The sequence below is a fragment of the Meriones unguiculatus genome, chromosome 21 (genome assembly GCF_030254825.1).
Source record: "Meriones unguiculatus strain TT.TT164.6M chromosome 21, Bangor_MerUng_6.1, whole genome shotgun sequence".
NCBI classification, from domain to species: Eukaryota; Metazoa; Chordata; class Mammalia; order Rodentia; family Muridae; genus Meriones; species Meriones unguiculatus.
This window is the reverse complement of record NC_083368.1, coordinates 49,883,371-49,910,592: the sequence shown is the minus strand read 5'-3', so window position 1 is coordinate 49,910,592 and position 27,222 is coordinate 49,883,371. Positions and strand designations below refer to the sequence as shown.

Here is a 27,222-nt window from a genome sequence, read left to right as displayed (position 1 = left end):
TTAATCTAGATGCCGAACTATAACTAGAAGAAATAGCTAATGAATTATCTTTAGGCTTCCTTAAAAGATTAGTGAGTCTATATCTAATCTTAAATAATTGCATCAAAATCTAAATAAATTCTCAGATTTTTTTTTTCTAATAAATTAAGTTGCAGGTATTTTAGAGAAACTGGCCTAAAACAATCCCTCCAGGTTTCAAACTTTGGATCCCTGAAAGGCTCTGTGGATTCTAGTTCTTCAAGCCGCTCATGACTTAATTATTTCACTCATCTGTCCTTATGTGAATAGATGCATTTTGGTGTCGACACTTTCTAATACACCTCTGTTTTGCAATGTAATGTGTGTTTATATTAGGGCTTACCTGATACATAGTTTTTGTGTAGAAATAATCCAGAAATTGCATTTTTCTTTCTGAAGGCAATTTTCAGAAGCCATATCTTTATTGGAATTGTGTAAAGCTGTAACATCCGTTGAATTTGTAGAATTTATTATCTTGCTTGGACAGCAATAAGCTGTGTGAAACCTATGTTCTCACACGCATGTCTTTTGAATGATAACTACAAATCAAACTTTCACGTAAAGAAGTTTGGGGCACAATACAATGAATGATATATTTACCATTTGAGTGATAGAAAGGAAGAGACTGAAATGGAAGATAAAGAGAAATTATTATTATGCTAGTGTTATTTTTGAGCATAAAACAAGAAAACGATGAAGCCAAAAGAAGAAGTTTTATGGCAGGTAGTTACCTCCCAAGTACCATTTAAAAAGGTACATTAAATTTCCTACGGCCCCCTATAAATCAAATGCCTGTGTTTACAGTTTATTGAAGCTTTTTTATTTTATTAGGGAACAAATAAAATTTTTGGATTTCTTTGTAAAGATGGAAGCAACCAGAGGTATTTTAACTTTACCATATTTATTTAGGATGCCGAAGGATGCAGTTACTTTGCCCATCAAAGTCTCTTGATACTTGATTTTGCATGTGGTACTAAATGCCAAAAGGCCCTTTGTGGCCATTCTCTGAAATTTTCTGCAAGACTTTAAGAAGTCTACAAAAGATAGTGAAGTGGAGAAATCAAGGTGATTTATATAATTTCAGAATATTTGCATTCTCTCTCCCCAGCCTCCAGGACTTAGCCTTGGAGCTGATTAGGTACTACAGACTATGATTGAACACCTCGTCAGCAACTCTGAAAGTTCGGCATGCTTCAAAATGAAACCAAGGTGCTTTTACATGCACTTTTCTTCATTCCCACTAACACACACAATGTTTTGGGGTCTCTGAGAAAAAAAATCTTTCTCATTTAAGACAGTACTATGTTTCATAGCTAGTTTTCATTTTATTTTGATTCACCAATAGTGAGTCCCAAAGCATTTCTTAGCAGCACTTTTATATTTCTGGACTGAAAAAAAGGAAAGAAAAACCGTCTGTCTTTGATAATGTTTGAGTTTAGAAGAAGCTGCAGCGCCCCAAGATCTCTTCATTAGAATGATATGTTTTAATTTAAAATCTTACATTTTTTTAGTCAGGAACGCCTAGACTTATTTCTCAGTTCTGACATTGTGTACACAGAAACGGTCTGATGTGGTTACCTCGTGACTGGTCTAGTGGGTTGGCTCATTGTTTTTGCATCTTCGTGGTTCATACAGTCATTACTGAGTGCTCGCTTTGAATCTATTTTAAAAGCTGTATACTGAAAAGAGCATGTTAAAGTTTTGAGTTCAATTATTTGTGCATTGATTGCTTGCTAGACTGGCATGATATTTTACCTTAATTGTTTTTCTATATTCTGATATAAAATCTTTTATCTTTTTAAGAAGGTTCTTTGATGGGAAAATTTGACCAGTTCTTGAATCCAATTCAAAGCTCTTTCAATTTCTACTCTCATATCTCCTTTTTGCAGGCCTTAGGACTCCATTTTACTGTGTTGTTTTAGGATCTCATTCTGTGCTGTGTCTCAGAATCTTAGAAAATGGCAACTGAAAACTGATAATGCTTTTGGTGTTATAGTTCACAACACCCAAAAGTAATTGAAAAGATTGAAAACAAGTGTTAAAAACGCTGGCTCATCAATTAAAACTGAAGCAAAGGATGCATTTTTTCCCCCGCTGCTCAGCCCCGCCCACACCCTCCCCCTGTGCTCCAGTATTCTTCCAGATCTCCCTCTGGCTGGTTGGCTCTTCTCACACCATGTGCTCTGTCAGCCCAGATGTCCTACCACCTCAGATACTTCCATCAGATTAATTACATAAACTAATCTGAGGTATGGTGTCAAGATTCACAGCAGCAAAATTGCCCTTGGAGAAAAACTAATTCTCTTAACTCCTTTTCACATTCTCCAAAATGATGATATAAATGTGGAGGAGAAATGTGTGAAGAAAAGGTCCTTTCCATTTCCCAACCATCAAACCACAGTAATGAGCTCCACCTCTGTTTTGGATTTGCTTTCTCTTTTTGGGTTTTCTCTGAGTAAGCAGAAATTCACTTGCTTACCTCTTGCTGTTGGTAGAAAGAACCATCGCCTGCCCAGAGATTTCATTAGCCTGGAGGAATGATTAGAGAAAGTACTTTGAAGAACAATGCCTGTGGTGCTTTTCAGGGAAATGCCTTCAGGAGATTGAGGCAAAGGAAAGTGTGAACATGGCAGACAGGAAACTTGGAGAATAGGCTTGTGAGAAACCTGTAGTGTAGGCTGACAGAGAGTGCCTCTGCCCATTGCTGTATAATTCCTTGAGGAAGCTTGATCTACTAGTTGATTTTTTGTTTCTTTTTTTGAAAATATATCACATAATTAGTGCTTGAAGAAAAGAGAGGAAAATGTGAGATGAGCAGCAACAAATAAAACATTTGAAAATATGCACTGAATACTAATTCCATGGGAAAGCTTTTGCTATAAATATGTCTATTGCAAGCATGTTATTGTTTAAAATATTTATTGCTTAGAAATAAAACATAATAACTTCATAAAATTTTACCCTCCTAAATACAACTACCTGACATAGAATAACTTTAATTTCTCATTTTTTAAATAGCCCATCATCCTATCTTTTCTTAAAAAAAATCATTCTCATCGACTTATATTATTCACAACCTTGTGACCCCTTCCCTCCTCCCCTCCCAGACTCATCCTCTATCCCTCATCCCTCCTTCTTCCCTCCTCTCTCTTCCTGAAAAAAAAGAGGAGCTCCCTTTCCCACCCACCCCAGCTCGTCAACTTGCATCAGGACTGAATGTGTCCTCTTCAGCTGTGGCCGGTCAAGGCAGTCCCACCAGGGGAAAGTGATCAAAAGGCTGGCAAGTGAGTCCATGACCAATGCAGCCCTCACTTCCCTTATTAGAGGACCCACATGAGGTATAAGCTGCCCATCAGCTACATCTTTGTAGGTGGTTCACCTACACAGTTGTGATTCTGCTGAGTGCACTCCCATCCTCACACCTGTGAGATGACAAAGCCAACACTTCAGTAACTTTCTAGGGAAGAGGGTATGTCTGACTTATGGGACTCAGAGTGCTCCTGTGTTTGGTATCAAGAACAGTTTTTATTCTTTAGGCAGTGTTGCTGGCAGCCATGAGTACGACTCCACAGAGGACCCAAGCTGTTGTTATGACTGAAGTGAAGGAAAGAGAGTGGAAACTAATATTTTTAAGACAAGACTGATACCTCAGGAAGTCACAGCTTATTACAAAAATAATTAACGCAAATATGGAGAATGTATACTAAGAGGATAATGTACAGAAAGAGAAAATTAGTCTCTCTACTAAGTGGTTTGTCTCTTTTCCCTCCACAAATTTTTTTTTAAATGTAGTTTCTCCATTTTGTCTCCTCCAGGATATTGAAAAGGCTGTCAGTACATGCATAGTTTTTGAACAGGGATGCGTTCCCCATTGGTTATCTAACACAAAGGGGTCACCCCTGAAACACAAACACATAAACAACAAAACGGACTTTGTAGGTTGTATTTGTATATTTGGCTGTATATGAGTGCAACAACAATAAAAAATAGGCTAACAATGTGTGTGTGTGTTTGTGTGTGTGTGTGTGTGTGTGTGCCTGGAATAGGTTACAGGGAATGAACAATGGCAGGGGCTCAAGAGAGAAAAGGAAAGGGGCAGTGATATATTTATATTTTAATTAAAAATGTAAAAAGAACATCTTAAAACAACACACACACACATACACACACTCTCTCTCTCCCTACCTACTTACCTATCTATCTGTCATTTATCATCTATGTGTACACATAGTTATAGGCACATAAATCACCCAGTTTCTACCCCAAACCCTATTTTGACTAAGAATTGAGCCAAACTCTGAATCTGTAATTTCAGAGCTTCACTTTGCCTGATACAAGCGACAGTGAAAACGATGTGTCTAGCTCAAAGTCTGGGCTTTCTAAGTGATTTCCCTCCTATGATACCTCCTCCTGGCGTTATTGTCTTAACCAGTTTAGATTACAATGAAGAGCTGAGTTCTTTGGGCCTGCATGAACCACAGGGTCCTCTTAGATTTATTATTAGTGGGACACATCTTTTAGAAAGGAATTAAATCCAAGAAAAAAGGGCCATAGTCAACCACGTTGTCCTGTTCAAGCATGCACATGTTTTATTTAAGTATTCGCCAAAGTCTATTTTTTTCCAGCATAATGCAGGTATTATGCTATCCTTTGAAATAAGATATATGAATTTCAAACAAAATTGTCAAAAAACAATGACCTTAGTTACTCCATATGATACACAGAAATAATTACATTTCACTTACAATACAGATGCACTTAACAAAGTCATCAATAGTCATTCACCACCAACACAGTATATTTTCAAATCACCTAAAACATCAAAAAGTTTTTAAATCTCTTTTCTGAAAATCTGAAGAAATTAATAATGTGTGATAAATGACAAATAAAAAGAGGAAGAATAATTATCAATGAAAATAAGCTAAGTGTATTTCATTTTAAGTACTGTAAGGAACATGAAAATAGAACTTATTGGGAATCAAAAGATGTTAAGTGTTCCTGATTGTACTTTCCTTAGTCTATATTTTTAAAAGATTTTTTTCAATAAATGCCATCAAATAAGTTTCACTATATATCTGCTCTAGAAGCATAAAGTGACAACAGGCAGGTGTTAATAGAATTGTTAATATTCACGCTGCAGGAATATTAGTAACTTTTCAAAGACACGCTAGGAGTAAAGCCAGGTGTTCCCGCGCGTCAGCTGAGCGTCTCTTCCTGTCACTCAGCTGTTGATGAAGGTGTGCCTAGCCATGTTCTAGAAGCTGGTCTCTAAACGGGAAGTGACCATGTCTGGCTCTACCTGAAAATGTTTGGATTAACTTCTTTTTATGGTAAACTGTGGTAAGCATTTCAAAATCTTCATGACAGAGGAATAATTGTTAACCTTTCCCACATATAGAAACTAAGCTTTCATTCTTAGGGTGGTGGCTTAGAATGAACAAAACTTTTCATTTGACATAGAACTTTTCACATTGTCACGTGCAGACACATCTGAGGATATCTGAGGGTGAAAAGCTAGCAAGACTTCGTTTAAATGTACACAGTGGTCAACTTCGCATCGCCACACTCTTGTCCTGGTTTTGCAGAGAACTTTGTGCCTTGTGATGCACTGGAATCTTTTGAGATCGATTGTTGCTTTCCTGGATGGCATCAAAAGCATGCTCTCATCAAATAGCGCTACACAAAGCATTTTCATTTACCTCTGCATTTCAGCTGTTCTCAAACTGTATTCAAGATCTGAAGCGAAATAAGTAATACACTGAGTTAGATTCTGAAATCATTCAGCCTGTGATTCTTTTTTCAGTCTCATTTAACTCCTCTCATAAGACACATATGGGTGTTTTCAGGGTCTGGGTTTTCCATAAATAGTGAAAACACTGGAGATATTTCATGTCAGCTCCTTTACTCTAGTTTTGTCAAGGGGGTGTCTGACAGTCTTCTTATAATAGCCGGTTGGGAACTGTAATGCAGGAAACTGTTGTTTTTACTACAGTAAATACGAATCCTGTCATTAATGGGTAAGCCCAGTAGAAAGACACTAGAGAGATCCAGGGATGGAAAACACACCGGGTCACAGGAATACAGTGGACCAAAGAATACTACCAGAAAACATTGGTGACACATAGTTTTGGATTAAAAAGTCACCTAAAACCTGGCCACGACCAGAAGTTTTCTATGAATGTGGCTCTTACTGTATCTATGAATATATGGAAAGTCTAAAAAAAAATCCTGATGCCTGATACAACAGATATAGAATGAATTATTGCACTGATAACAACGACTAGGTGCAGGGTGAAACAATAATTAATACTGAACTATCCGAACACTTTAGATTTACTAGTGCGCATCCCCAGGAGAAACACTACAGTGCTAAAGGGAGTTTATTTGCACAGCCCACCAGAGAACATGGACAATCAGCTCATTGTAAGTGCACAGAAATTTCCCCTTTCTACAGGTATAGTTTATCATGCCTATTCTGAAGACAACATAAGGAAACTGAGATCACTGCTCCAAAGAATTCTAGCATGCATTAGGGTGGTTTCCTTCAGTCCAGACAAATAGATCGTATGAATGTTTCCATCTGCAGTATTCTTCGCCAGAGCCAATGTTCATGGATTTAACAGGAAAAATTTTTATCAAAATGTTTTCCGTATTTTTTTTTGTTTTGCATTCAACTGGAACATTATGTTCAAAGATTCGTTTTATTTGTTTTATTAAAAAAGAGTTCTGATCATAAGAAGCATTGGTAGATGGCATTTCATTGTGCTCATTCACAAAGTCAAAGGGTCACAGAGTCCTCCTCTGTGAGCAGGACGAACGCTGCCTAGAAATGCCTTTTGGTGGTTTGATTCACATCCTCAATCTTCAATTATTTTTGATTCTTTGCCAACCTTCTTGCTTTGCTGTCTTAATGTGCAAAAAAAAGTTATTGTTTCTTCTTTCTTCTACTTCAGATTTTTTTTTCCATGGTCAGGACTCAAATTCTCTTAGACTTTGGTGCCAATTGTTTTACAAAGCAGACACCCTAACGATATTCCCCCCGGAATACTCAGGAGACTCAGGCCTGTCATCGCCTTCTGGTGTGGTTACTGGAGGTGTTGGGATGCTTATTATTGCTGTGGTCACGTAAGGTTGTTCACAGTTTAATTTAACACACTCTTCCATTTTGGCATTTAAGCTGGATCGGCTGATGAGGGAGAAAAGTAGGTTTGAACAAATAAGTTATTTATTTTAAGCTGTTTTTCATGTAACCAAAGAATGCATATTTTACTACCATTAAATAACATTTAAAATATATAAGCAATGCCATATTTAAAACCACTTTACTATATATTATTTCAAATGTTAGTCAGTTCATTAACATGTTTTATCCCCCAAATTTTGCTCAACTTACTTCAACCAATTGTTTCCCAAAGTATATTCAAAAAGGCATAATAAAATGGGCTCAGATAACAGTTAGATGTCTGAGATGGGCAAAGTGAAATAGTTTCTTTGGCAGAGACTTTGAGGGGCTTAGAGTACCAGGATGGAATGCCATCTCATGAAGATTTTGTAACACTTAAGGGAATAAAAATCTTAGGGATTTTATGAATTGTACATCTGAAATGTATAGTTGCTTGAAAGCTCCCACTTAATGATGGCCATATGTTAAGAACCTCAAAGCCATACTTCTAAGTATGTAAAACCTAATGCTTTTACAAGTGATAGTCTTATCACAAAGTTCCCATGGGACACAAGGAGGAGGGACAACAGGAGTTGTATGTTAGCTGTCTTCCTGATCACTCTCTTCTTTATGAACTGGGACAGGGTCGCTGGCTGACTCATCAACTGCAGCTATTCTAGTTACCCACCTTATCCCCAGGATTCCCTGTTTCTGTCTCCCAAGTGATGCGATCATACGCAACTGCCATGTATGAGTAGCTCCTATGTGGATTCTAGAGAATTTGTACTCAGGTCTTTAGGCTTCTATGACAATCAGTTTATCCAATGAGCCATCTCCTCTGCCTCCTAATGCAACTTTTGAGCCTTAATGAATATGCTTTTTCTCCCCTTTGATTTGTCAGTTTTGTCTCTCTTGTTTTCTAGGAATTAGGGCTCAGAGGCCACATTGGTTGCACCATGATTGCAGCTGGCACGGTCTATGAACCAGGACAGGCATTTACCCAGTACAGAGCAATCCCAGGTACCTGTTGGACAGTGGAGTTCTCTCCACGCATCGGATCTGAATTGTACTGAGTTCTTGCACACTGCCTCTATGACTCCCCGACACATTGGCGTTAGGAATGCGGAAAGTTTTTTTGTGTCTTCGTGAGCAGCATGTGCTGGTGACTCCTTGTTGTGAAGAGATAGAGGGACTGTGACTTGAAGGACGATTAACCGTGGCAACTTCCATGCAGCTTTCTTCAAAGACTTGTTCATCCACAAACTCATGGTTCTGTGGGAGAGTTGTAAGAAAATGTAAAGAAAGAAGATAAATGATTTTGTAATTTAAAAGAGATCAAATATCAGTATTTTAAAAATGAAAATGTATTAAGATTCAGTTCGATTTGTTCTAACCAGTAAGTGAAATGATTCTCAGCAAGACTAAAGTATCAAAATCGAAATTCTTTTATGGAACATTTTTTTGTTGTTGTTGTGGAAGAAAATCTTTCTGTCTAGATCTGGAGATTGACATGTGCGAGCTGATTCAGTATTTATTTACAGAGCAACATTTTAAAAAATGTCATTTGTTAACTTAAGCATAAAATTAGAGTATTATAAAATAAAGAAACAAAACTTAAATGAGTACAAATAATATCCACAGGAAATGTATAAACTTAGACTGACTTTATCAAGCAGACTAAACTTATAAAAAGAGACTACTGCCAACAGAATGCCCTAAGCTAGATTGCCAGTAGCAAACACTGTCATGTGACATGGAAATGGTAGCCCATGGCAGTTCATTGTCCAAGTGGTTCCATAGTAATGGGAACAGGGACTGTCTCTGACATGAACTGATTGGCCTGCTCATTAATCACCTCCTCCTGGGGGCGAGCAGCCTTACCAGGCCACAGAGGAAGACAATGCAGCCACTCCTCATGAGACCTAACAGGCTAGGATCAGAAGGAAGAAAAAGAAACCCTCCCCTACCAGTGGACTTGGGGAGGGGCATTGGTGGAGAAGGGAGACGAAGGGAGGGGTTGGGAGGAGAGGATGGAGGGAACTAGAGGGGGGATACAAAGGAAATAAAATGTAATTAAAAATAAAATAAAAATTTAAAAAAAGAAGTTGAGAAACCTCAGGCATTTCCATTTCTTTCAGTGCTACCATAAAATTCTCAATATATAGAAAAAACGTATTGTTTATTAATAAATGTTGTGGATATAAACATGGCTTTGTTTTGATCCCAGGTGTAGGATATTGGACTGCTTCAGATGGTCCACAGCAGCAAACTATTTGCCTCATGCGGGCTCTGAGAGGGGCTCTTTCCCAGCTGCATATAATTTAAATCTGAGGACTCTGGGAGAGAATAAAAGCTAGAGCCAGAGAGTGTTAGGGAGCTCTGAGAAAGAGGTAGGCTATTGGTGCTTCCTCTCTTCTGCTCCTTATTCTGTTGATGAGGTTTGACAAGAAGTTGGAGATATCCTGAATGGAGGAATGGCCTTGCCCTAAGGAACCTGACAACCTTAACCAACAGGAAGTAGCTAAAGAGAATGCTTCCCCCTCTCCCCACTAATGTTCTTTCTCTCCTACCAGGTGTTGGTGTGTTGGAAGGGATTGCGATGGAGTAGGGAAAAAGAGGCTTAAGATAGATAAACAAAAATAGACTTAAAATGTAACGCCTTTAAATAAATAATGTAATATATGTACACTCTGAAAAAATATCTCCCAAGAGATCAGTTCCAAGAGATTAGTTCCAAGCTTTTGTGGCCTTTCTTTCTTTTTCTTTCTTTCTTTCTTTCTTTCTTTCTTTCTTTCTTTCTTTCTTTCTTTCTTTCTTTCTTCCTTCCTTCCTTCCTTCCTTTCTTTCTTTTTTGATAATGTAATGTAGTTCTTCTTTTTTAATTTATTATTTATTACAATTTATTCACTTTGTATACCCCGATGTAGCCCCCTTTCTCATCTCCTCCTAGTCCCACCTGTCCTCCCTCTTCTTTCTCCCATGCCTCTCCCCTAGTCCACTGACAGGGCAGGACCTCCTCCCCTTCTATCTGACCCTAGTCTATCAGGTCTCATCAGGACTGTGTGGATCTTCCTCTGTGGCCTGGCAAGGCCCCACCCTCCAGGGGGAGGTGATCAAACAGCCTGCCACTGAGTTCATGTTAGAGACAGTCCCTGCTCCCCTTACTAGGGAGCCCACTTGGACACTGAGCTGCCATGGGATACATCTGAGCAGGGGTTCTAGGTCATCTCCATATATTTGTAGTTTATCACCTCTTTTTCTACCAAACAGGTACATCATTTCACATACCACACTCCACAGAACACAATACTAATTTTAATTTAAGAATAGTAAAGAATCACCTCCTGAAATGCCTACATGAGAATTCTGCCTCAGAAATGTAAGATCAAATATTCCTTAGCCCGAATTGCTGGTGAATGACTTCAATTATGATTTTATCTGCATGTGTGTAGAAATGGCCTTATAATGGAAGGCTCTGCACATTTTGAATTTCACTTAACTATCCCTCATCCTAAAATATTAGTAAAACAATCGAAGCAATTCCTGGCCTAATGGGAAATAGATTGTTTTAGTTACCCACTCTGTCATTTCTTTGCTGAGAGTAGCATTTTGAAGCACATAGAATTCAACATTCCACTCTTCAGAGTCTAAAGAACAATGATTGCATGACAGAATTCTGTGGTATTTTTTTGTTGCACAGAAGATTCATAATTTGTGTTTTTCTCTTACAGTGCACATGCAACACACATGATACCACTTATGGATGGCAATCGGGCTTATCTCATTAGAGACTGGAATAAAAGAAGTTGGTCCTCTTCTGGTTGCTGCATATAATTTTTAAGTAGCTTAAACTAAACTATTTTTTTGGGGGGTAAAGGTTATTTTTGTTGTTGTTGTTGTTAAGAAATATTTTTGCTGGTGGGAGTGCAAACTTGTATAACCACTTTGGAAATCCATCTGGTGGTTTCTCAGAAAATTGAAAATTGATCTACCTCAAGACCCAGCTATCCCACTTCTGGGCATATACCCAAAAGATGCTCTACCTTACCACAAGGGCACTTGGTCAACTATGTTCATAGCAGCTTTATTTGTTAGAGCCAAAAACTAAAAACAACCTAGATGTCCTTCAACTGAAGAATGGATAAAGAAAATGTGATACATTTACACAATGGAATACTACTCAGCTATTAAAAACATCATGTAACTACCCTAATTAAATCTCTAAGTTTTCTACTTATTGTAAGATAATCATCAGCTGTCTATCCTGACAGCACAACACCTGACTACCATCTTTCTCTTGGAGTCTTCATGTACTATCTAGGAAACTTCAGATTCCTTTGCTGCCTCCTTGTCTCTCTCTCTCTCTCTTTCTTTCTTCACATACATCATCTTTTAAGTGTGAGCCTGAGCCTTTAATGGCTGAGCTGTCTCTCCAGCACCTACATCAACTTTTGCCCAACAAATACATCTGTATGTTCCAAACCCCCTAAGAAATGAGATGTATAGGAAGGCTTTCTTGAGCCTGCCTACTCATGGCTCCTCATTGCTCCACCCATGGCTCTTCCCTTGCTTCCACTGCTCACTACCCTTCTCCAGTACATCCATTGTTCCTGTTTGCCCTATCAGTGGAGGTTTAGTGGTGATGGTTCATACTGGTTTCACAGTATCTTGAATCTTGGCTCCCTATTGGGTACAGAGCAGGCAAAAGATATTTATTTGCTCAACGACTCTCTGTGTAATCAAGTTGATAGGAGACACACTAGAATTCAGACTGATTATAAGGCATTGCTGGTGAGCGAGCTGACTTGAGTCACACATGATAAATGCTTTGTTCTGTTCTGTGATCACTGAGTATGATGCAGATGGACAGCTAGCTTAATAACGGGCGACTTTGCCGTGGAAGATTTCCCACTAATTTCATGCAAGTGAGCAAATGAAGACTTCTCTGTACATAGGGACTCTCTGTGATCAAGTATCATTTGATCCTACTAAAGAGATCATTTTCACGTATCTACCTGTATTCACTGCACCTATGAATGACTGAGAACACATTCTCGTCCCTTCTCACCTTTGTTTCTGTGACACCTTTGATAGCTTCTTTCTTTAGATGCAGAGACACTTGAAATTTTATTATTATTTTTTGTTTAAATCAGAGAAGAATTAATATTTGATTCAGTAGTTAACATTCTCCATTCACCTGGTGTCTTGGAATGGAGTTCATGCAGCCAGTTAGGGCCAAGCATGTGGGATAATTACAGCAATTTCTACGTTGAATCGTTACTAAGGCACAACCCCGCTGTCTCCTTACCGTGGTTTTCTCCAGGCAGTGGAGCAGGTGGTGGTGCTGCGTCTCGAAGCTGGATCCGGATTTGCTAACGAAGGCTGGCTCATCCTCTGAGGACTGAAACAGGGAAGACACAAAACTTCCTCTTTACTACAGAAACTAGAGAATCTGGGCTACACATGTACGCCAGGTTACCTGGCGTGTTTTCAGAGACTAATTTGGTGGCACTTACTATAAAAAGCCAAACGTGTAATTAAGTCTGGGTGATCAGTGGGTACATTTCCATGTGGTCTTTTAAGTGTACACAGCCCTGTGTTGGAAACTCAAGTCCCTGTTACTAAGAGTTCATCAATTTCTGCTTTGACCCTGTGACTTTTTAAACACCGAATGCTCTTCTCTCTCCATCAGTTTATCTCTGCCTGGCCCCAGTCAAAGTGTACCTTAAGGAACACATGTAATTTTGCGATAAAAACAACTAAGTATTTGAACGATTGAGAATTAATTTTTACATCATCAGTGTCACAGTGGACAGATGTCATGGTGACAAAGTGGAGCTGGACTTTATTACCGGAAAGAGAAAGCATAACCTCTGGCAATATCTCCCAGCACGGTTCCTAAACTCTTGTAGGCAACTGGGATGTACGGCAGAAAGTTATAAAAATGACACTTTGTTGTTCCAGTACTCATTTTCATAATTACCCGCAATAAAATCATATGGCTAAGTGGCGCTGAATCACCATCATGCTGATGAGCCCACGTTATGGAGAAGCAAAGGGCTTGGCTGTACCTGCAGCTGGTTGCTGAGCAGCCCGTTCCGCTTGCTCTGCATGTAGGCATTTGCACTTCCACTTTTGGCTGCCCGGATCCTGGCCAGCCTTGCTTTCTACAGGAGGAAAAAAAATAGAACAAACCAACATCACATGAACGCTGATGAATCCTGTTCATAAGGCAGAGAATGAAACCTTTAAAAGTATTATTTTTATATGCATGAGATACATAGATGTGCAGGCCCGGCTCACACTGTCATAGTCGGAAGACAGCTCTATAGCGTTAGATCTCTCAGCGCTTTTTCTGAATTTCAAACCCAGTTCGTGGGGTGCAAGGCTTTTACCCATTGCACCATGGTGCCAGCCAGCAGAGAATGCATTCTGTGTAATCCCCTGGCCAGCAGATGTATTTTGAAAGTAAACTAGTTTTCCAGACGAAACAGTTGAAAACTGTCCCCCCCCCCCCCAGTTCTGAGTGTTTTATTATTAACTGTCTTGGAGCTGGCTTAGCTCATGCATTTCAGAATTGGGATTCATCTTTACAGTAAGATCAAATTATTTTGTTATTCTTTCAGTTTTGTCAGGAGCAAAATAACGATATCACTTGACTTGTATTTATTTACACTTACTCTAATCTGAATAACTTACTCAAGTGGAAACCACGGGCACAGCAAAGCCACCATCAATTCTTGTTCATGTCACTAGTTTCTTTTTTTAAAACTAGTAACTTGTTTCCAGAAATTAGTTGTGATGTGATTTCTCCTTCTCTATTCTGTTTTCTTATTTCCTTCTCTACTCTCTCCTGCCCTTCCTTTCTTCATTTCTTGTTCTTTCCCTTCTATCCTTTTTTCTTCACTCTCTCCCTATTTCTCTCCCCTCTTCCCCCCTTTCTCCTAGCCCTCACGTCTTCTCTTTTTCTAAAATCACTATTCACCTAATTCATATCACCTAAAATTTCACCTAATTCATTTCTGTTTACAATTAGGCTGCTAAATTGACCAAAAGGAGCTTATTCTGAGTAACACAGAATTTTAAATCCTTGACTTTAGGTAATTTGTTCACACAGGTCTATACAAAGATGTACTCATCTGATTTCTGTTTCAGTCTTGAATCTGTTGAGATGAAGAATGGAGTGAGTCTTTCCAGATGGATTTATAAGATTATTCAAAATTTCAAAGCATTTTTTTTTTCCACAAACGGGTCTTCTATTTGGAGAATTTCAGGTGGTCAGAGTTCCAAAGAGATCTTCAGTTAGGTGTTACCTGGTACAGTGACTGGGTGGTTAGCCTTCTAGTGCAGCCTTCTCTTTTCAATTTCTGCCACAAGGCTACCTCCTGAGCATCCTAGAGGGAGCCTGCCTTTCCATCCAGGACAGCACATGCTGGGGACCACTCTTTAAGGCTTACGGTATACCAAAGCTAATGGATGACTTGACCAAGAAATTTCCTATAAACTTACTCTAAGAAGCCCACCGCTCTCTTCAGGATCACTGCATATCCACATTGCCTTGAGTCTCAAGTTCTGGAATGCTCTTTAGTGTAAAACTTTGAAAGTTATTTCCATTCTAAAACTAGGGAGGAGATGTGTGCCTACGAAAAATAAAATGCTAATGCTACAAAGACATGCCCAAGGTCTGTGGTCATTCCCCCTTTATGCTGTGGAGCCAGTGGCTGGTGTACCTCCTGTCAGAAGCTCAGTATGCACATAAACATCAGAATTCAGCTGGAAAAACACATCTCACATTCTGCTGTAGTTTATTTAATTTCTACATCTGGGAACTTCATCTGGAAGCACATGCACAGATTACTATAAATTTTATGGCTGCACGATACGCCACTGTTCAAATGAAGCGTGCTTTATTTAGTCAACTACTGATTCATTTGTTTTTTTTAAGTCCTGAGGATTGAAGCCAGGGTTTTATGCATGTGCAGCAAGTACTCTACTGTAGATTTCCATCTCCAGTCTCTTCTGCTTTGTCATTTGACAGGGAACATACAGGGGGGTGGTATGTGAGAGATATTGGAGGGAAGAAAGAGGGGGAAAGAAATGATATAATTATGTCAAATCTCCTGGAGCTGAAATCACTGGTGGTTTTGAAGCACATGATTTGGAATGGAAGGAACTAAACTGTAATCTTCCGGAAGAGCAGCAAGCACCCTTAACTGCTGATCCATCTCTTCAGCCACTGTGTTTTATTTAGTACTTTGGAGAAAGGGTTTTGCTGAGTGGTGGAAGTTAGTCTTGAACTGCAGATCTTGCTTCAGGCTCCTGTGAAGCTTTGGACACAGGTGTGTTTCACCACAAGTACCTTTTTTTTGCTGTTTTGAGACATGCTCTTATGAACCTCAGATTAGGTGGTCACTGAATTCCTTAGCCATCTCTCTCCTCCACTGGGAGCACAGGCATGCATTACCAATCAAACTTTAAAAGCAGCCTTTGCCATAGCGAGCAAGGCTGCCTCCTTCGAGCATCATGGTGACAAATTTTGGATGGCAAGCTTGTTTTTGTATCAAGGGGTGTGTGTGTGTGTGTGTGTGTGTGTGTGTGTGTGTGTGTTTGGGCAGATTTTATGGAATTTTCCTTTTCATCTACTTCCTCAGGAGCAGCGCTGAGCAGTCTCAAGCACGAGAACTTCATTTATCATCATGGCTTCAGTTCTACTCTTTCTTCCTCCCCTGTTGGGTTTATGCTTTATGTGTGTTGGTTCCATTTTAAAGTAATATAGTGTATCAATATCATCTTTGTGTGTAATGTGTAAAATTGACAAATTTCACTTTTGTTGTCAGTGTAATGCTTAGATCATGAAAATATTGAGCCAGTACTGAAGAATTAAGTTGGAAGATAGAAAGCAAATTTTTATCTTCAACAGCTCTGAGCTAGTGCTAGGATTTCAGTCCAGAGTCAACAAAACAATGGCAATGACGAGCATGTTAGGAAATTGCCTCGAATTGCCCTAATCATTTACAAACAAGCAATTTACCTATTGATTTCCAGAAAGTGCTTATTGTGATTTCAATCCTTTCAGCTCCTCAAACATTCATTGCTTTATTTGGTCCACCTTCTCTCTCCTGGTCCATTATGGCTTCACACACACGCCTCCTCTTCTCCTGCATTTCTTTGCTGCTTTCCTCTCCTTCTTTCCTCCTGCCCTCCCTCGATCCTCCACTGCCTTGTATATTACATGTCCTGTATCACAGTTACTTTTCTCTCCTATGGCATTCTTTAAGTATATTGAACAATACTGATAATTTTTATTTGAAAATATACCATAACCAAAAACATTGTCCAGGAGCATGATATATCTTTCATCACAAATAGGAAGTCTATAAATAGCAGCAACCACTAACGCATATAGAAAAAAAATATTTGTTTGAAAGGCAGAACAGCCATTATTTTTGTTAAGCCACATACTGTATTAACAAAAGAACCAGCAGCCCATCTGTCTTCATTTCAGCCATGACTTTTCTCTTGGTTTGCTGTGATACTGTGAGTTAATTGGTTTAATTCATTCTGTGGTATAACATACCAAATACCTGTTGAATGCTAGCCTTTACCATCTGTTATTACAGTTTTTGTTCCAGCAGGTAATTGAAGGAGATTATTTTACAAAGTTACTCCAGGAACTCACTTTTCTTCTGACCTACTCAGTATGACAGCCATGGCAATACTTGCTGTGTAATGAGAGGTTAAGAGAGAATAGTCCTTTCAATCCTCTACTTGTACCTTGTAGAAAATAGCAGCTTCTTGCAGTGGCAAAATACCAGCAGTGAGAATGCAAATTAGGACAAAGTTTTAGTAAATGTTTAGTAAATGTTTAGTAAAAGTGTTACTGAATCAAGAAATATTTCAATAATTTGGGGAAATGAAAGTATCCTAGGCAACCTGGTGATTGAGACTAGGCAAACCTCGTGTCTCTTTTCTTACTAATCTAAGACAATTCATTAGTCCTTAATTGTTGCTCCCCAACCCCCCTTGCCTAAATTATGTGTTCCAGACATTACAGTACAGTTTGTTTCTTTCATTTAATGCTCAAATGTTCCCTGTGGATGTGGCATACAAAGCTTTGTCAGCACTGAAGGTCTGAAGTTTATTGGATTGTTTCCATTTACTAAGGAAAGTAGCTGCCCTAGAAATGAAACAAGCCAAAGGCATCCAATATGAGAGCGGAAGATAGTGACTTAGACCGTGTGCTACTCCCAGCTCTGAAATGTGGGTAATCCTGGAAGGGCAGCTTTGGCAAGCACACTGCTGGGATTTAGCTCAGTAAAATGAATGAGTGAAATGAACAGTTAACAAGAATCACAGCTAATAGAGGTAAACATGGAAATACCTAAGAGGGCATCAGAAACAAGTTCATTCATACGTATAATGTATATATAAATATTTTAATATATAGAAAATTTCAAACACAAACACATACATGTAAAATATACATATATGTATACATATAAATGTATTTATATATTTAATATATTTATTATATATACAATCATAAAATATATACATATATATATGAATAATGTTAAAATTTTCTGGTCTTGGGATTTAACCAACAGGTCTGTTAAATCCCATGCAAAGCCTCTGTAAAACTGTAATAATTACATAACCTTTCAAGACATTATGAATACAAGGACACATTAAAATCACCCATGGTCTACTAGAACCCCTGGATTGAGACAGTTATTTTGGTATTATTAAGTTATACATATCATTGGTATGTGGTGGGTTCAGGTTAGCTTTAAATAGGCAGATGACTATGTGCTGTCATTCATACTCTAAAACAGGGCAGCTTCTTGATTTAAAATATAAAGATTTACTTCTGGCAAATTAAATTTATTCAATAAATGATTTTTGAATGACTGGATGAAAATAAGTCTAGTCAGATGCAATTGCCATTAGTTGGAGTAGAAGAGAAAGTCACATTTTATGCCTGTCCTCACTCCCAAGTCAGTGTTTAAGTGAGACTACAAAGGGTTGAGAAGAGCAGAGTAAATGATGCATTTGCTGAAAAGGTAGAAAAGTGTGGGAAAAGCAGAAAGGAGGCCTGGTCTGTGGAAGGGCCTACAAGGAAAACCCCCTGACAGTACTGAGAGGAAGTCTCTCATACACATGCAATTTATGTTCCTCCCTTGGTTTAGTTTGGAGTCCACCACAGACCTAAACACAGAAACAACAGCTTCATGATATTATTTTAATTGGTCCATGTGAACGCTGCTTTTATTGAATTGTTGCGGACACGCTGCTTGCTTGACTGCTTACTTTTGTGCGCTTCTGATGCCCACTAAGCCACTCAGCCTCCAGGCCAAGATTAATATAAATCACGTTAGTCTAATGGAAGCTTAGGCTGCTTGTCTTCATCTCACAGGAAAGAAGGTAGGAATCGCTCCTTGGTAACTTATTTTATTTAATACATATTTTCTTCTTGAGATTATTCTCAGTTTATTGGCCAGGGGTTGTTTACTGGAATACCATATTAGGTTATTACATCTGGCTTTATTAAGACGATTTCTCTACTAGTCACATGTAAAATTCATTATGTGGTAGCAGAAGTTTAGGATATAAACAATAGTTTGAAAATACCAAAAAGCATACACGAAGTACACTTTTCAATTACTGTACTTTATAATATCACATTTGTTTCATTTCAGCCTTTATGTTTATTTAGGCACAGATAATTCTAAGCATTTTTCTAGCTTTGTAACTTGTCCCGTCATGGAGTTTCAACATGCTTGTCATCAGTATAAAGCATCAGTAAACTATAAACTCTCACAATGTAGCCCTTGTGTGGGTAAGTGCCAGTGAGTGCACAGAGGGGGGGGGGTGCGGGGCACACCCTACAGAGAGGTCATTTAGGTCATGAGCCACAGTGTGCTTCTCTTTTGCTTGATTCAGCCTCAGACTGCTTGCTTGAAGGGTATTCTAAAGATGTTCTCAGATCTTTTATTGCTACACATCTTATTTTTATTTTCACAAAAATATAGATATACTAGGACCATTTTAAAAATTAAAATCATGTTTTGCTTTGGGTTGTTTTTCTGTCAGTAGTTCTTATGCTAACAAAAGGCCTAGAATGGAGACAGGTAAATGGTAGGAGTTAAACTTTTGGGAGGATGACTGCTGTTTCAGACCGTGTCTGGGTGTGCCCTGAAAAAGGATTTTACTGTGTATATAGAGCCACATGAAAGGTCCCTGATAGAGGAACCGGAAGTGAGTGCTTGCAGCTGTGCTTGTCTGAGTGTGTCCTGCAGGAGATGGGAATCGCAAGTACTGTCTGCCCATCTTCTTGCCTCTTTTCTTCCTTTCCTACTTCCTTCTCTTTTTAACTTTTCCAGCCTGTTAGATTATTGGAAGTCTGCATACATATTGCCAAAAATATTTCTTCTCTGGACAATATTTAAAGCTACATATTTGTTCTCCAATGAGGAGTAGAATCCCTTGAAGCAAGCAGCTCCAAGGCTGCCCAAGCCGAAGGAAAATGCTCTCTGACATTGGACATAAATGATGCATCTGCAGAACGAGCCTGTGCCCACATGGAATCCCTGAAATCATCCAAAGGCTGCCGTATGAGGGCTTCCACTTTACTGGTTCTACACACCATTGACAACCATGTTTAAACTCCATGGGCCAGTCACAACGCTAGTAGAGGGCTGTACTAAATCACTGGCCATGTCTTACAGGTGCACTGAATTATTTAGGTTGTGCACCCAATGAAACACAGGTACGAATGGAGTTTGTGCATTTAAGAAATGGTGCTTTCTGAAAAAGAGGAAAAAAAAAAAAAAGCAATGACCGTGAAGAATATTGGAAATGTAGCACTCTGTAAGTACAGAGGAAGCACTGAGAAAGATTTCCAAATTGAGCTTAAGCAAAAGGAGCCTTGCCTATCAAGGTGACTATGGAGATGTGGAATGAGGAAGGCATATGCACTAATACTTATCCAGGTGGCCTGAGAGGCAGGCATCACTAGGGTTAAATGTTTTATTAAAGTCAGATGTCTAAATCAGATTTCCATGCTATCTGCCCAGTAAGACTCAAGATGGCGCCAATAGAAGGGTGTTATCAGAGCACAAAGCTATAGCTCAGATGTTCTTCTCAATGGACACAGAACATAGGAAATAGCTGAGTTCTGCCCTCCTCACCCCTGTGCTCAGACTGGCTTTCACTGAGTGGCTGTTCTTCAACTTATTAGTTCCATGATCTTAGAATACCTTTATTCCAGGAAACTTTAGGATTCCCCACCCCCCCCCACTAAATGGAAAGAATGATGGCAACCAGATCCTAGAGTTTGGTGAAGACTATATAAACAATTTTTTTTTCAGCATTATACCATTACCTGGTCCATAGTAAGTCATGAGTAAACATTAAAATGTTGCTAAGATCACTGTAAATTAACTGTAAGTTTGCACAAACTTATATATTTTTCACGGTTTCATAATCTTACACACAGGTATAAACTGGGGTTCCTTTTGGAGGGATTAATTATTTGACACAAAGGTCAGAGACACATAAAACTACTGGCCAGAAAAACAAAAACTACCCCCCTCACCCCAACAATTTAGGTCCAAATGCTCAGGGTTTTCCTACTTTCTGTCTCAACTGAGCAAAAGAGCTGAGATATACCACTTGGTTCTTGTTAACAGCGCTCCATTATTAGAACCAGCCTGATCTCTGACAGATAAGGACTAAATGAATCATATCTAGAAATCGATTTTAATAATAATTCTTGAGCATATATGTATATATATATATATATATATGAAAAACCATACTAATACTATGCACAATTACTCCTTACTTTCTACTTCCTGATTCATTGTGGCAATTCCCTGCCCACTGTTAATCTAGATGGGGTTGCGAGACCAGTTTTGGCTAAGACAGCAGAGGTGCCAGACTCTGGGGCCATTTCAAAAGAGGCCCAAGAGAGGCCCAGGAGGCAGAGTGCGATTCCTCATGTCCATGACTGTAGAGGCGTGGTGCACAGGGAGTTTCTACTCCTAGGCTGATGGACCAGTAGCATGACTGAGATCTATATCCCTTCTCATCAGTTAAAACACAACCCCTTGTTTTAAACTCCTGAGAAGCTCCTGAGATGTGTTCTTTTCATCATTAACCTAGGACTGAATGAGTGGTGAAGATTTCGTAGATCAGTTATAGAAAGTGATAAATGGCAGGTAAGGCTTGCACTCAGAGTTTAATGCCTACCTTCTGTGCCCTTCGTTTGTCTGCGCGTTGGTTTTGGTGGTAGATCCGACTGAAGTTAGACACTATCACAGGCACGGGCAGAGCAATGACCAAGACGCCGCTCAGTGAGCAGATGGACCCAAAAATCTTCCCTGCTATGGTTTTTGGTACCATGTCGCCATACCTGGGTGAGAGAAAAAAAATTGTCCTAAGTCACAGGCCACACTTCTTCCTGTTGCAAATAGTTCTTATTTTTTCTTCACTTTAGTCAAATGATACTTGGGAAATATCTCTGTTTCTACTTTATAACCACAATATGCAAGGCGTCAAAGCAATAACTGAGAAATTATGATTATAGACTTACAAAAATTACCTTTCAACCTTGTAGAAAATAATGATAGCATTTAGAAACCTCTCAAATTAAAATATATTTAAAGCCTGATGATGTCATGATAGCTCTTCAAATTGCCTTTTATATAATGTGGCATAGTTTGGGTTTTTTTCATTTATTTAATAGTCAATATTTCTATGCTGGATTTATAGTCTAGATAACACACTTTCCCACTTAATTTGTTTCAGCACTGGATGGGTGATGAAATTTAAACAGAAAAAGTTGGACATCACATCACATGTCCTTCACCAGCTCCAATCATTTTTTAAAACAAACTTTGCAAGAGTCCCATTAACCTTCACATGTGATGTCTGATGGCCATTTCTCATGATAACCTTACCCAGTCTTGTGCTTATGTGTGATTAGGTGACCGTTCTCTGTGACACTTTGTTCTTGCTTCGGCATTAGTCACCCTCTTACCTCACTGGGTACTACTTTCTCATCTTTTCTGGCTTCTTTCCCTTTATCTGATTTCTAAGGCATTGTGTAATTTATATCACAGTTTTGAATCATTTAATCTTCTTCATATAGACTTTTTTCCTTGAATTATTTCAGCTTATCTCATAGCTTAAGGCTGGTTTTCGGTAGCAGGTACCCTAGTCTCTTCACTGACAGCCTCAGTGGATGAGACTCTGGTCCTCAGTGGTCTAGTCTGATTGTTTCTAAACCTGGATGCCCGAGAGCCCATGAAACCTTAAACTAGACAAAACAGAACAAATGTTCCTAGCATCCTCTGCTAGAGCTCAAATCAGTTTTTTCAGTTCTCCATCTGTTGCTAAGCAGAACTTTCTTGCCCCATTAGATTCTTATGTCAATCCTGACTGAGCTACCCGGCCCTTACTATTTCACATCCTGTCTTCCAGTTACTCCTTTCACTTCTAAGGCATTTAGAAACCCATTTGGCTCTCTTTACTCACCTTCCACATGGCCACCAACCAATGGACAGAGCGGCTTAACTACACATTCACCACACTACAATTCATGGAGTAGAGCTGTGCCTTTAAAGCAGGAACTGGACAGCTGAAGTACTATCTCAGCTTTCCAATGGAACCCAAACTAAAACAAATGGAAACTCATCCCTTTGTCTCCAGATTATGTTAATATGATGCCTATTTAGTTTCTATCTACTTCACACAGTGTGTCTTATGGACACACTGGCCATTTGGCCTTCTGCTTTGTGTGTGGCCCCATGTCACTCAAGAGGTGGCTATTAAATGTCTTCATTACAAGTGCTGTTTCCCATCTACCTTGTCCACAGAATTCCTGCCCCTTCTCTGCCCATGTTCCATAACAACTTCCCATTTGATTACTTTCACAGTTCTTATCCACACATGGTATAATATTTATTTTTTATTCTTGTTTGTGGTACTGGGGATTGAACCTAGGACATTTTACATGCTAGTCAGGGGTTTATAACCGAGCTGTGTCTCCAGTCTGATATTTTCTCTTTACTTTTCATTCTCCATAAAATAAAGTTGACAGAAAGGGAGCTGTTTCACTTTATGTCTTCCTAGCATGAAACAGGCTCTTGCCATATATCAGCCGAATGCATACATATTTCTCTTCTTTAATAATAAAGGTTGCTTAAAGGCTTTTCCCTGGAAAAGAATACTGTATTTTTCAGGTATTTATTAGAAAATGATGACCCATATTAATATGATTCTTGTGAGAAAACATTTTGTGCCAACCAGTAGATGGAATTACAGAGAAATTGGCCAAGGAAAGGCCAGTGACAGTGACAGACGGGATACTGATCAATATAGCACATTTGAGGACCCAATTAAGGTTCTATTCCATGTTTTGATTTTCTTTACTCATTCTTAGTGTTCGTTGGTGATCAGCAGTCAAGCTAATTCACCGCAGTTTAAATCCCTGCAACAGAATGTCTGCACTGCATTAATCATTGTTCAACTCTCTAATCATGGGATCTGACTGTATGAGGGGTTGCATAATAGGTTGTGGGGTTCATAGAAATTTAAGAGTACATGTAGGTTTGCATAACTGGTTGTGGAGTTCGGTAAAATTTTCCTGAACACTGCAGCAGAAAAATTAAGTCAAAATCAAACTGGTAACAAACCCAACGTGTTTCTAGCAGCATTCCCTCATGTTACACCGAACAGCTTCACTGCAGCCTTGGTTCTGCAGACACACCAGGAGCACTCACCTAGCACACTCAGACGCCACAGTCAGACATGCTTAAGTTCTGCTTGGTGAAGGCTTCAGTCTCAATTGTTGTCTGAAGTTTCATGCAAAGTCCTTGAACTCACGCATCTCCTCTTTTTGTTCAATGCTCCACGTGGTACATTATGATCAGTTACAAAGAACTTAAGTGAATCTGCATATGTTTATTTTCTGTTTATGCATTTGTGCGTGTCAGTTATCTATTGGTCAGTCTATTAATCTTCCTATTTTTGTGTTTATATAGGCCAGAAACGATTGTTCATTGTTAGGCACAAAATACTGCAAATAAAATTTTATTTATATCCATTTAGTTTCACCATTTGACATGTAAACAAAATTTTTATGGCTTAGAGATCTCAAAAATTGTAATTTTTTTTACACAGTTTTGAGGTCTACATTGATAGATTCCTGTTCATATTGATATGGTTTATTTTTTTCCTGACCTAATGAATATATATGTAGATTCACATAATAAATGAAAAACACTGTAAAATAGCAAATTCTTGGCTTACAAATCTATTTTCCTTGGATACTAAAAGGGAAGACAGAAACAGTGTTTCAAAAAAAAATAAAACAATTATGCACATAGAAGGGACCTTCATTTGAAAGGAAGAAATGTCGATATTAACACTCAGTTTCATCCTTGCCCTTTCTGTCGTTCTATGATGAAGAGTCACAAGTTAGCAGGTATGAAGAGTAGAATGGCTGGAGTCCATGCAGATGTAATAAAGTCCAAAATAATAATAATAATGTCTGTTGATGGATTCAGGTGCTGGAGCCATGGTTCTGTATATCAACTACTAAAACAGTTAAACACAACTCCATCTGCGCACAAACCAGTTCTTGGAAGAATATTTGAAAGACGAATTTTCTTTAAAAGTTAGATAAATGTAAGTGATATTTATCATATCCTGGTGAAAGTCAATAGCTCCCCTACCCCTCCGTGGAGTGTGTGTTTGTGTGTGTGTGTATGTGTGTGTGTGTGTGTGTGAGATTGATTTTGTGTTTGAAGGGTTGTTTGTGTGTTTGTTTTTTGGCCTGAGTGCTCATCCAATAGGTATAAGAAACAATTTCTTCTGACCCGGAAACTGGATTACTTATTAACTAATATTTCTATCCCTTAGGGTCTCAGTGGCTATGCTATTCATGGATTTTCTGCCATCAGTGTTCAATCTAGAAGGATCACAGTTTGATGGATAGTTTTTATAGTAGCTGCAATGTTTGCAAATAGCAAATGACTTTTTAAAGTGCTGCCATATAACACCTGCTTCTGGTACAGAACTTGTTTGCCAGGGGGGCTTGGTATTAGTTTCACAGTGGTGAGAGTGCTCTTTGACATTTTGAAATCAACGTTTGCCTAAAAGCAACGATGATTTTGTTCTTGCCTATTTTGCCCCAAGAGTCAACCATTCTCTTTTTCATAGCTTGAGAACTTCACATACATTATTTCAATAACTGTGTGGTATCTCTTCTTTCATCCAAACTATGAGATATTGTTCTTTTAAAAAGTATATTTAAAAATCCTTTCCTTGTTGTTTAGAAAACTGACATATTAGGCCTGCATTAAACCAAAAGGGGAAACCGGAAGATTCTCTTTCATAACTAGAGGTCTTTACTGGGATAAAATAGGCTTTCAGAGAATTCATGAATGAGGTTCAGCGGGGTAATGTAGACCCACAATAGTGAATTGTCCAGAATAAAGCTCTGCCCTTCACTTTGTTTTTCCATTTCCCTAACCTCATTTGCTTTTCTCAAGAGGCAATTCTTACTTAGGCTGGGCATCCACTCTATAACTGAGTCCTTCAGAGTTGAAAAACAGAACAAAATAGAAAACATTTGAACCAGGAGATTGTCTTCCATAACTCGAGGTCTTTTGGTTAAATAACGATTATGGCTCAATAATATTTAAAAGATTATGTAACAGTTTAGGGACTCTCAATGTCGTATATTGCTGATCTCAATTCAATTGAACAAGAGAACGGTTGTCAAATTATCGGCACTATTCTGCATGGATACGAACTGCCCACTAGGGGGCGCAGCAACCTAAACGAAAGTTTGGAAACAAACCAGGTCTTTTCTGGTCTTCTCAAGCTGAGATCCGGAAATGTATTTCCAGTAAATTGCCCGCACAGATCCTTTATCTTTGCCTACACAAGCTCAACATTTAGGATATATTTGGGAATCTTATTACTCTGCAAAGAGTTGAACAGCACAAAAACTCCCACCAATTTCATAGATTACCCAGTTTCAGGGTGCTGCCAAAAGGATGCAAAATAATTCTGACAATGTTTTGCTTCTTCTAAAAAGATAAGTCATCTTCTACAGTGTGAGCTATCACTAAGCACAATTTTAAACAAGAAGCTCTTTACAAGGACCCTTAGCATGAGAATGTGAGACATTTAAGGACAGGATGTGTATGAAGACAGGGAAGGATGAAAGAGCTATGCTTTCAGCCAGTGGGCTGAATGTCCTCAGCAAGAACACTTAGTTCTACTCAGGCTTACTGACTGGGTTTCATTGGCCTCTGACTTTTTAACAAACAAATTCTCTTGTCATTTTCTTTTTTTCTTGATTTCCACTTTTCATATCATGAAAGGAAGGATTTAAAGTTCATAAATGGAACTGATGAGTGGAATGCCATGTCCTAATATAATATTTATTGCCTGAATGAATGCCAACATGTACAGACTTTATAGTCCTGTCTGAAGAGTGTTTTCTTATTTTCAAAGTAGTCTTTCATAATTTTTTTTAAAGTCAAGACAGTATATGTATAATTGATTATTGTGGGGCACACTTTTTTTTTTAAAGGCAAAGAAAAATACCGCCAAACTGCAACAGGAATGGTTTTCCCAGCTGTGGGAAAACACAAGACATTTTCCTCTGCTTCACTCCTTCATATCTCTTGTCAGGTGTCCTCTTTACCTTGTCATTCTTGGGCAGAACAGCCTTAGTTTCTGTGAAGGAAGGAGGTCAGGATTTCACAGTGGAGCCCTGCTTCTCCCTCCGCTGCTTATCCATGTACACAGCACATTCCTACCGAAACAGATGCTTTTCTGTTACCTGAACGTGTTTCACTTTCACGCTCTAACACCAGGTGTGTCTACCCTTCTGAAGCCACGTACAGCAGTATCATCTGCAAAGTCCACGTGCAAGAACTATGCAATTTAAATGCAAAACAACAACAACAACAGAAACACCACACCTCAGTGTTTTGAGTAGCTTTACAATTTTAGGTTGA

The 27,222-nt window shown here is 38.7% G+C and overlaps 1 protein-coding gene across 1 annotated transcript in view; it reads right to left on the bottom strand.

Annotated features, from left to right (window-relative positions):
* Window positions 1–4,581: 4,581 nt before the first annotated feature.
* Kcnd2 (potassium voltage-gated channel subfamily D member 2) overlaps window positions 4,582–27,222 on the bottom strand; it is a 514,214-nt gene continuing 491,573 nt past the window's right edge. Inside the window, exons 2-6 of the mRNA XM_060374193.1 lie at window positions 21,434–21,596; window positions 13,252–13,347; window positions 12,489–12,581; window positions 8,205–8,452; window positions 4,582–7,204 (exon numbers count right to left, since the gene is read on the bottom strand). Of these exons, the coding sequence (XP_060230176.1) occupies window positions 7,027–7,204; window positions 8,205–8,452; window positions 12,489–12,581; window positions 13,252–13,347; window positions 21,434–21,596 (778 nt within the window). The 3' untranslated portion in view covers window positions 4,582–7,026. The remainder of the gene's footprint in view (window positions 7,205–8,204; window positions 8,453–12,488; window positions 12,582–13,251; window positions 13,348–21,433; window positions 21,597–27,222) is intronic.